Raw genomic sequence first — 10,713 nt, 5'->3', positions numbered from 1 at the left:
TTTTGAAACAGTTGTCTGATGTTAATCGTAAGCGAGGGCTTGCCTTTGGTGCCTCCTTCCTCCCTGGATTTGCTCCTCAAACTCAGCGGGTTGGGAGTGGGCAGAGCGCATTGCCCACTAGGGCTCCGGAGGGACCAGTCGCTGACGCAGGGCTGAGGGCTGAAGGTGGGCCTGCCTCCTGCCTGCTGCCTTCTCTCGTGCTCCAGGAGCATGGATTTCACAAACCGCGTGTCCACGTGCTGGGCCACAGGGGCCAGGAGTTCTGGAAGGGTGATCAGAGAGGCTGTGTGCCAGTGAAGGAGGGACAGCATGAGCAAAGGCAGAGGAGAAGATACGCAAGTGGTTTTGCACATGAAACAAATTCTTGAGTTCTTAGTATCTGCCATCCAAGTCCACACTGGCCTCAATAGTGAGCAAAACACTTGTCCCTGCTTTCCACATGCGTATGGTAGAGCTGTGGCATACGGATCCAGGCTTGAGGCAGATGTTCTGAGGTGGTCTGGGATCGGGGCCCAAGGGCTTCTGGTCCTTCCACATTCCGGACCTGGCTCTCGGCTTCTGGGCAAGGCCTTTGGTATAGAGTCTCCCTCAGTCGCTTGCCCAGAGCCAGTCTGCTTGGCCAAATTCTTGCTGTGGAAACCTGGTAAGCCACTTAACTGCCCATTTAACAGAGGAGAAGAGAGTCTAGAGGAAGCAAGTGAGTGACCAGGGCTCAGTCCTGCAAATTGGTGACAGGACATAAAGGGGGGACCAGAGCCTCCGTCTGGCCAGACCGGGCCCTGGATGCCACAGACAGCAGCCATCGGAGCTGAGAGGCAAAGTGACTTGCAAAAGGTCATGCAGACTATGTGGTAGAGGTGGGCACCCCCACCCTCTGCCTGGGCCCCTGCCTCGCGGGGAGCGGGGAGTGGGGAGGGACGCTTCTGTAGTGGGGACAAAGCCAGACCTGACCTCTTCCTAGTCCCTGGGTAAAAGAGGCCCTTTGCCCTGCAGGATTGACGGACAGGAGCGGAGAGGGAGGGGCTCCAATCCTAGCAGGTCCTACTGTGTCGTTGGCTTCAGTCGCTGCACCCCATCTCTGCGGCTGTGATCATCTGAGCAGTCCTCAAGCCTGTGCAGGCCTTAAGGAAATGGGTCCCCCAACTGACTCCCAGAATCTGACTTCCCGGCCATTTCCTGGGGCACCAGCTATTTGGGCCACGCACTGCGTCTCATCAGTCTCTGCCCCCAGTCCAATCTTGCACATAGTAGGTGCTCTAACAACATCCAGTACCAGTATGCCCCTCTGGGAGCCCATTCCTCCAAGCCTGTTTTGTGGTGGGGTAAACTTAGGTCCAGTCGTGTTCGTTCATTCAAAAAATATTTGTCCTGTGTGCCAAGCTCTGAGCTGGGTGCTGAGGATGCAAGACCTGGTATAACACACACACACACACATACAAGGTTATAAATTGTACTGATATGAAAGATGTATAGCACATAAATGGCAAATAATAAAATATACAATATTATATAAATTCTGTATCGACAGTTGTTCCTCACAGGATACTTTTGTTGATTTTTTTGCTCAGTTCTTGTATTTGTAGCTTAAAACCTGTGGTTGTAAATGAACCACGATATGGCAAATGGAGTTGCGTCCCGTCAGCGTGTATTACTTTCCTGTGGCCGCTGTAACAAATTACCACAGACGTGGTTTAAAAGAACAGAAATTTATTTTCTCACAGTTACAGAGGTCAGAAATCCAAAACCGCTCCTATCACTGGGCTGAAATGGTGTCAGCAGGGCCGTACTCCTTCCAGAGGCTCTCGTCTAGGCCTCCGGTGGCTGCTGACATTCTTGGACCTGTGACCACATGGCCTTTTGTGTGTATCCAGTCTCCCTCTGCCTCTCTCGTTAGGACACCTGGGATTGGTTTTAGGACCCAGCTGGATAATCAAACAATCTCCCCATGTAAAGATCTTTAATCACATCTATAAGGTAAAAAAAGTATAAATAAGTTCCAGGGATTAGGACCTATTCTCTTTGGGGGCCACCGTTCGGCCTACCAACTGCTCTTTTACCGGTAAATTTATTGTCATTAATTCTGTTACATGACATTGATTTCTCATCGTTGAACAAACTGCGTATGTTTATTGGATTAGCATTTCTCAGCCTCAGCACTACTTTTAAATTTAATCTGCATCGTTAATATTTTCTCCATCTGTTTCTTAAATCTAGACCTGTGCTGTCCAATATGGCAGCCACTGGACAATTTGGCTGTTGAGCACTTGAAATGTGGCTAGTTTGCATTGAGATGTGATTTATGTGTAAAGTATACACCAGAATTTGAAGAATTAGTATGAAGAAAGAATGTAAACTATATCACTAGTTACTTTATATTGATTACATGTTGAAATAATATTTTGGAGTTAAATAAAATGCTATTTAAATAAATTTCACTTGTTTCCTGTACTGTTTTCATCTGGCTACTCAAGTATTAAAATTACATGTGTGGCTTGCTTTATATTCCTATTGGATGGCACTGGTCTAGAAAATCAACAATCAAATCTGATATGTAGTGTCTGCCAATTTCCATGGTGTAAATACTCCCACCATGGCTGACTTCAAGCTACTCATGCAATATAACTGGAGTGAAGAAGAGATAGCAGCAGCATACAGTGTTTCCACCATACAGATACAACAGATAAAGAGCACAGACAATAGTAAAATATGGTAAAAAAGGAAGTGCTTAGTTTTGAACATTACGTTTGTTTTTAATATAATTAAATTTCATATAATTTAATTTTTAATAATGGCCGTGTTTTAACAACTGACTCTCAAAATTGTTAAAATTTGACAGTTGTTTCTTGCGAGTGGCTTCTCGTGAAGAACAGAGGAGGTCATGATCAGACTTAGAATCCCTCGTGCTGCTGTGTCAAGGACAGCCAACCGTCAATAAGGAAGCCATTGCACCGAAAGGACGGGCTGGGGCCCAGGCTGGGCTCAGTTGGGGCCAATATTGGGCATTGTGGGGCTGGTGTCCCCCAGTTAGGTTCCAGGGTGCTCATTGGTGCAGTTCTCCCCGGTGCCCACAGGGGGGCAGCAGAATCAGCGATGGTGCTTCCGAGTGGTGCAGGGGACCCCTGTCTTTTGGTTTGAATGGGGAGCTGAGGCCCCAGAGGCAAGAATTTAGGTCCCCCACTGCCTCTGTCTTATCCAGGACCGTCGGTTAGTTAGGCAGAGGGGCCACCGCTCCCTGGGACATTCTCGCCTCATCCTTTGTGCGTGCCAGTGCCTTCTGCCATAGGCTCCTGCTGGAAGCCACCTTCTCTGTTCACCCAGTTTCCTCAGGGCGGCCTTGATGCTTCTCAAACCCCAGCTTCCCTCGGCACAGAATGTACTGCGTGGTCCCAGTGCTTCTACTCCAGGCTGAGCTACTAGGACCTAAGCCCCACCCTCTCCTGGACTCGCATTGTGAGTGAGGCCCTTTACAAATGGTCTCATTTAATTCTCTCTGCACCCTCTAATACCGTACCTCACTTTGTGGCCTGGGTTCAAATCCTGACTCTGCCACATACTAGCTGTGGGACTTGAGGCAAATTGCTTAACCTCTCTGACCTTGGTTTCTTCCTTGATAAAATGGGCATAGGATTAAAGGAATGACTAGGTGCCTGGCACCGACTAAGTGCTTAGTGTCGTTAAATGGTAGCAATTACTATTCACCCCCTTTTTGTAGATGAGTAAACTGAGGCCCAGAAAGATGAAGTGGCAGAGGCAGGATTAGAACTTGAGACCACAGAGAGGAATGAAGCCCAGAACCCCACCTTCCAACAGGCTTGTGACAATGCCCACCTGCTCAGCCCCTGCAGCCTCAAACCTGACACTCCCTGTGGGGGGCAGGTGCACCTGAATCCCCAGGTCCTTGTGCCAGCGTGAGCCGAGGAAAGCACAGCACAGATCCCAGCTCAGGGCGAGTGTCAGGGGTGAGACTCCTGGTACCCAGAGAAGGAATACTGGGCTGGAGGTCCAGAGACCCTTGTGTTATCCCCCATGTCACCTCTCTCTGAGCCTCAGTTTCCTCCCTTATAACATGAGGACAGGCGGGATCTGCCAAACACTCCTGCTACCTGTTTGGCGTTTCTTTCACTGAGGCCCAGGACACTTCACCCTGTGGACTGAGGGCCCCAGGTCCACGCTGGGCCCTAAAGAGCGCCCTTAGATCCAGCGTCACTTAGCACACCACACAGGATGAGGGGCTCACCCCTTGCCACTGGCTCGGGCTCCCTAGTGGTCTTCCAGCCAGTCCCCAAACACTCCACTTGCTTTCTGCCTCATTTCCTCCCATCCCAGGCCCTGCCTGCCTCCGCCCTGCCTCCAGTCTGCCAGGCCCCTGGGGAGGTACCAGGAAGCAGCTGCTTGTGTGGTTCGAGCATCAGAGGAGGGTCGTGGCCTCAGCGCGGATCTGGGCCAGGTCCTAGGAGGCAGGGCCCAACTTCCTCAGCCAGGCTCTCCTGGTTCTTGCACTCCCTTTCTGCTCCTACTCTGCCTCCATTTGGGGCTTTCCCCCTTGTCTCCCCTTCTCGCCTCCTTCCCTCCACAGGTGACCTTGGGCAAGTCACTTCTCTGCCCTTAGCTTTCATTTACTGTCTGTAAAGTGGGATCATCCTTGTATCTACTTCCAGTGCCGTTGCAAGGACTCAGAGAGAAAGCACCGATACCACATCTACTGGGGTGCCTGCCTCTGAGGTTACCCTCGATGCATGCCAGCATGGCTCAGGGACACCCCTACTCACCCACCTGCTCCCCCCACATCCCATCAACCACCACTTCCTGTGGACTTGATTCCTAAACAGTGTGGATTATTTGTGTGTGTATGGGGGGGCGGAGTTAATGAAATACTTCAAACGCACTGAAAAATACTTAAAATAACAGAGAAGCCACAAAGCACTCACCACCTGCACACATTTTTTATCATATTTGCTTCAGGTATTTTTAAAAAATTAATTTATATATGTATATTTTTTCAAACTGTGTTGAGTACCTACTATGTCCCAGACACTGTTCTAGGCACTGGGACACAGCAATGAACAGCATTAAAAACCTAACCCTCAGGGAGTTCATTCTCAGGCTGGGGAGAAAATAGGAAGTCAGAGAGAACCAGGCAGAGGAGAGCATCCAGAATGGGGGAAATAGGTCAGGGAGGCTTCTGGGAGCCAGTGTCATTTAAGCCAGGACCAAAAGGAGGGGAGGGATTCGGCTATGTGAAAACCTGGGGACAAAGCGTTCCAGGCAAGGGGACGGCATGTGCAAAGGTCCTGAGGCAGAAGAAGCTTATCTGGTACATTTGAAGAATGATGAGGCAGCCTGCATGTCCTAGAGAGCAAGAGTCCTAAAAGTCGGCTCACTAGGTACAGACCTTGCAGGGCCCTGTGCTCAACTCCTGTTTCGAATCATCTCATTGAGTCCTCACTACATTTTACAGATGAGGAAACAGGCCCACGGTGGACAAGTGGCGTAACTGAAGTCACCCAGCCAGCATGGGGATGTCCTGGGATTTGAAGCCAGACCTAGGTCCCACCTCAGAGCTAGGTGAGGGCCCTAGGGTGGCCTAGGAGGAGGGGGGAGGGAGAGGCCATCCCAGCCAGGAAATGCTGAAAAGGCAGCAGTTCCTCCCTGGCCCAAGGTTGGCCTGAGTCTGAAGGAGGGACCCGCTTTCCTTCTAGTGCTGCTGACTCACGTGCCCTCCTGTCTGACCCCATCTCCCAGGGTAGGTGTGGGGCGCCTGAAAGCACTGAAGACCTGCGTCCACACCCTTGCTTGGGATCCCCTGAGCCTTAGTGCTGTGCTTCGAGCAATGAGCAGACTTGGCTTGGAGGTCTGGCCCTGGTGCCTTGGGCTACCCTAGTAATCATAGGCCTGGGCTGCCCCAGCTCAAGGGCAAGGGGAGACTCTCGGTCATTAGTGCCCCAGACCCTCCAGGCTGGGAGATGGTCCCTCCCCAGTGCCGTTCCCAAACCCTGCCTGGCTGTGTGGATGGGCTGGGCCTGTCTGCCCAGGTCTCAGGTTACCCATTGGTACCTCAGTGTACCCGTTTAACCCCCTTCAATTGGACTGGGTGGGGGCAAGCTGGGCCTCAGAGTCTCCTGGGAAATGCCTGATTTAAAATCCAGATTCTGGAGCCCCGCTCCACAGGCATTCACATTTGGTGGACCTAGAACTGTCATGTTGACAAGTGTGTGTGTGGGGGGGTGGGGGTGGAGTTCTGCCAATTTGAGAACGCCTGCCGGCCAGCGACCCTTGTCTGTCTACCCTCCAGCCCTCTCTACCGGTTACAGCCCAGCTTGAATTGTGCCCCCTCCCTCCAGGACACCTGCCCAGGGTCAAATGCCTCTGCTGGGCTCCCACAGCCCCCATGCATTGCCCCATCACAGCACAGTGCACCCCTGGTGGTTGTGGTCTTCACTCAGCTCTGTCCCACCCCCTAGATTGTGCGCTGGGTGTACGTGGGATGGAGGTGGGGTGGGGATGGCATGGTTACTTACTGACTGATGACTAAGTCCCATTTCAAAGAATGGAGACTGAGGAAAGGCTGGGACTGGCCCAGGATGATAGAGGAGAAGAGCTCAAATAGCGAGTAGTAGGAACTCTAATAACAGCTAACACTCACGTGGCTCGTCCTGTTTGCCCGACACATTCTAAGGGCTTTACAAGTAGTAATTAATTTCATCTTCACAATAACCCTTTGAGGTAGGTACTAGTATTATCCACATTTTTACAGATGAGGCACAGAGAGCTTAAGTAACTTGCTCCAGGCTGCACGGCTTCTAAGTGGTGAATTGGGATATGAATTAACAAATTCCTAAGACTTCTCTGTGTGAGGCCGTCATTTTGTGGAAGAAGCAACTGGGGCTCAGGCCTTGTCACTCACTCAGCCAGTGGATGGCAGGACAGGGACCAGAACCCGGTGTCAGAGCTGCCTGAGCTGCCCGTGCAGGGTGTGCGATGGGCACTGGCCCAAGGAGTCTGACGCCTCTGTCCAGCCAGCTCTGCCCACAACTCAGGTCAGAGCTGCTCTTGCTTTTGCCCATGTATCTTAGCTTCCTCATCTGTAAAACTGGGATGATATTGTTGTTTCCCTCGCGGAACTGTTGAGAGCATTAAATCAGCTGAAATCAGGAAAGAGTTTTGAATAGTGCCTGCCACACATTAGGCACTCAAGCTTTGGTGTTCTTAACATTCTTCCCTCCTCTCACCATCCTTACCCCCACCCACCCCTCTTCCAGATCCAGCTTCAACCCAGGGAAGGGCTGAGCAGGGCTGACATGGGTGGAGAGGGCAGCCAGGCCCCTGTTGCTTGGCAGCTGCCTCTGGGAGTCAAAAATCAGGCCCGCCTCCCTTGACACAGCTGGTTGGGTTGGGGCCTGGTCCACCTGCCCCACCTAAGTTTCTGGGACCACAGACTTGCCCAGCCCTGAGCCCAGGGCAGCTTATCCTCATCCTGGAAGGAAAGGTTCAGCCTGGAGGCCATTGTCCAGATGAGAAAAGGAGGCCTGAGAGGTGGGTGGGGACAAGTCGATTGTCCCTCCGAGAGGGGAGGCCGGGTACAGCTTTGTTTATACACTGTTCCCTGCACAGGGGAGGCCCTTCCCCTTTCTTGGAAAAGCCACAATCCAATCTCAGGACCTTTCCAATTGCCACCTCCTGAGAAAGGGCCTCTCCTCTCTGCTGGGTCTCTGTACCTCTCTTTGGCTGGTGGCACTCCCAAGAATCCCATGTCCTGCCACACAGAGCCTTTTATGTCGGGTCCTGAAGGCCGTGTAGGAGTTCCCCAGGGGCTGGGGGCTGAGAAGGGCCTTCCCGGGGGGCTGACCACACAGCCAGGGCAAAAAGCATGTTGGTGGAGGAGTTTTGGCACACTGAGGAACAGTCAAAGTGTTGTCCCACGAAACTGGTAAAATATTGAGCCAATGGCATCGATGGGGAAAACTGAGGCTGAAGGACCAGAAAGTTGCACCAGTCAGAACTCTCGTGGCTTTTGAGACAGGGCTGTCTCATTACCTGAATATGCACGTCGCTCGCTCGTTGGAGGAGGGAAAAAACGTCCTCCAAGCTCGGGAACGCGCGGGGGCCCGCTCCAAACTCGTCCCCCAGCTGCCCGCGCTGGAGCCCTGGCTCGCAGACTACAAGTCCCGGCAGGCTCCGCGCTTCAGCGCATGCTCGGCGGGTGTTCCTTCGCGAGTTTGGAGGAGCACCGGGGCCCTGTCTTCCCCCATTGTCTGGCTCGCAGGGGCGGGGCGGGAGGCTCTGGGACGTGCCCATTGGTCGGACGGTGCGTCAATCGCGACCGGCGCCCACCCCCGTGAAGGCCCCGCCCCGCTCCCGAGCCTGGGCCGCCTGGCGCCCCGCCCGCGCCCCAGGACCGGCGGGGCCGCGCGGCGCATCTTGCAGGCGGCAGCGGCGGCGGCGGGCGCGGCGCCGGCAGCTGGACGCAAGATGATGAAGTTTAGGTTCCGGCGGCAGGGCGCCGATCCGCAGCGCGAGAAGCTCAAGCAGGAGCTCTTCGCCTTCAACAAGGTGCGGCGGCGGCGGCGCCCGGGGCTGGGCGGGAGGGGGCGGCAGGGGGCGGGCCGGGGACTGGGGCTGGGGGCCCGGGAGCCGGAGCCACGTCGGGCCCGGGGGGAGGGGGCGCCGGGCTGGGGCGCGGCGCGGGGGCCCGGCGTCCCCTCGGCTGGCCCCACTTCCCGCCTCCGCCCCTGCCCCGCTCGCTGGGTGGGTCTGGGTCTCTCGCTGACTTTCCGTGTCTGCGTCTCCGGGTCTCTGGGCCTCGGTGGCCCTGTCTCTGCGTCTCTGTCTGTGTCCTCTGACTCTGCATGTCTCTGGGTCTCTGCCCCTGACTGTGACCGCCTCCCTGTCCTCAGTGTTTGCCCGTGTGTCCACCTCTGTCCCTGTGTGTCTCCTCTGTTTCCCTTCACCTCTCGGCCTCTTCATTTCTGTCTTAGCATCTTTGAGGCTTTGCCCGTCTCTTCCTGCCTGCCTCTCTCCGCCTCAATATGTCCGTGGGGTCTCTCGAACTCTCACTCCGTCTCACTCTCTGTCTCTTTAGCTCTCTTTCTTTGGGGGCTCTTCCGTAGCCCTGTCAGCCCTTGGGGCAGCCAGGTTCAGGGTTTGTTTTGCTTTCGCACCCGGGCGGGGCAGGAGGGATGAGGAGAGGAGGCAGATGTTGGGGGTGGGGTGGGGCTGGGAAATCCCTTCCATGTTCCTCTCCTCCCTCCCCCACAGCTTTAGACTCTGCCCTGCCCTGCCGAGGGCTGTGTACCCAACTGCACTTCAAATCATGGGGCCTCGGTTTCCCTTACTGTGAAATGGGGCCATTTTCCTCCCTGCTGTGAGCCCTGGCTCCGTGTCACATGGGCCCGGTAGGAGCAGCGGGTCAGTCCCTGCCGCTCTGCACTGATGTGCGGCAGCGTGCACCCCCGCCTCCCCTGGCTAACTCCTCCCAGAGTGCCCGATGTGGCCTCGAAGCCCTCTGATTGCACAGGTCCTCAGGGCTCTTGGGGATCTGAGTTGTTCTCCCCATCATGCAGGTGAGGAAACTGAGGCTCAGAGAGGGGCGATGACTTGCCCAAAGTCCCAGATGGAGCTGGGGCACTTTGTCCTTATGTCCTTTTGTTGGTTGGATCTGACTTTAAGTTTGAGGGGCTGCTGTGGCCCCAGAGGAGACTTGTCCAGTAGGGAGCTCTGGGACAGCTGGACCTGGAGTGGCTGAGGCACCCGGACATCTCTTGGGGCAGGTGGGGGGCTGCCAGGAGCCTCAGACTTGGGGACCGAGAACCTGTCAGTGGCCTCCGGGGCCTAGAGGGAGGGCTGGTGCCCAGGTGCTCCCAGACTCCCCCCTTCCTGTGCCGGGTGGCTATGAGGGTGAGCCCCTGTGAGGTGAGAGAAGAGTGATGGGGAGGCACTGAGCTAAGGTGTCACTTCCTCGGCCAGTGAGTGGGGATGTGAAGTGGGGACCTGAGACAGATGGTGGGGAGGTTCTGTCTCCCTGGCTGGCCCTGGGTTGGCAGAAGGCGAGGGTTCCCCCTAAGGAGAGTGAGGTCCCAATCTGAGTGGGCAGCACTGCTGGGAGAGGGTGGTCTTGGGCAAGGGGCTTGCTCACCAGACGGGGTGGTGGGAGGCCACTAGAGAGTAGGCCCCAGGTTCCCTAGTGGGGGAGGCAGGTCAGGGGCAAGCGTGGACTTTGTCCACACCCAGCCCTGCCTACAGATTGTCTGTGGGATGTCCACAGATACTGTTCCTACTGGGTGTGAGTTCTTCTAGGTGCAGGGGACACCAAAGTGACCAAAAGGGACAAATACCTCTTCACTCAGGGGGCTAATGTCCTAGAGGGGGGACAGTGAAAAGGCAAAACAAAAGAGTAAAAGATGCAGCAGTTTGGATGGTAGCCAGTGCGATGGATAAAATAAAGTGGGGATGGCCTGGGGCGTGCGGATGCGGATGGCTGCTATGGCCAGGGCGGCTTCTGGGGGCCTCGGAGGGGCTGAGTAAACTGGGACCTGAGTGACGGGCAGGAGCCTGCCATGGGGAGTGCAGGGTGAAGTGCATTCCAGGTAGAAGGACAGTAGATGCAAAGGCCCTGAGGCAGGAGCCTGCCCAGTAAATTGGAGGAGAGCTAAAGGCCAGTGAGCCTGGAGTCAAGTGAGCTGGAGGAGCGTGGTAGGCGGAAAGGGGTCAGCTGTG

At 54.8% G+C, this 10,713-nt stretch overlaps 1 protein-coding gene across 4 annotated transcripts in view; it reads left to right on the top strand.

Moving 5' to 3' along the window:
- Window positions 1-8,360: 8,360 nt before the first annotated feature.
- Window positions 8,361-10,713, top strand: part of LLGL1 (LLGL scribble cell polarity complex component 1) — a 16,732-nt gene continuing 14,379 nt past the window's right edge. For 3 of the 4 annotated variants that reach the window (XM_074320603.2, XM_074320605.2, XM_074320604.2), the window contains exon 1: window positions 8,361-8,550. In XM_074320603.2, coding sequence (XP_074176704.1) covers window positions 8,470-8,550 — 81 coding nt within the window. In that variant the 5' untranslated portion in view covers window positions 8,361-8,469. Of the gene's footprint in view, window positions 8,551-9,539; window positions 9,561-10,713 lie in introns of those variants that run through there. The other variant, XM_088801863.1, reaches the window with a different exon arrangement.

The sequence above is a fragment of the Rhinolophus sinicus genome, chromosome 12 (assembly GCF_057876585.1).
Source record: "Rhinolophus sinicus isolate RSI-liver-muscle chromosome 12, RSI-T2T, whole genome shotgun sequence".
NCBI lineage: Eukaryota > Metazoa > Chordata > Mammalia > Chiroptera > Rhinolophidae > Rhinolophus > Rhinolophus sinicus.
The sequence above is the reverse complement of the archived record's forward strand: the minus strand, read 5'-3'. Positions and strand labels throughout refer to the sequence as shown.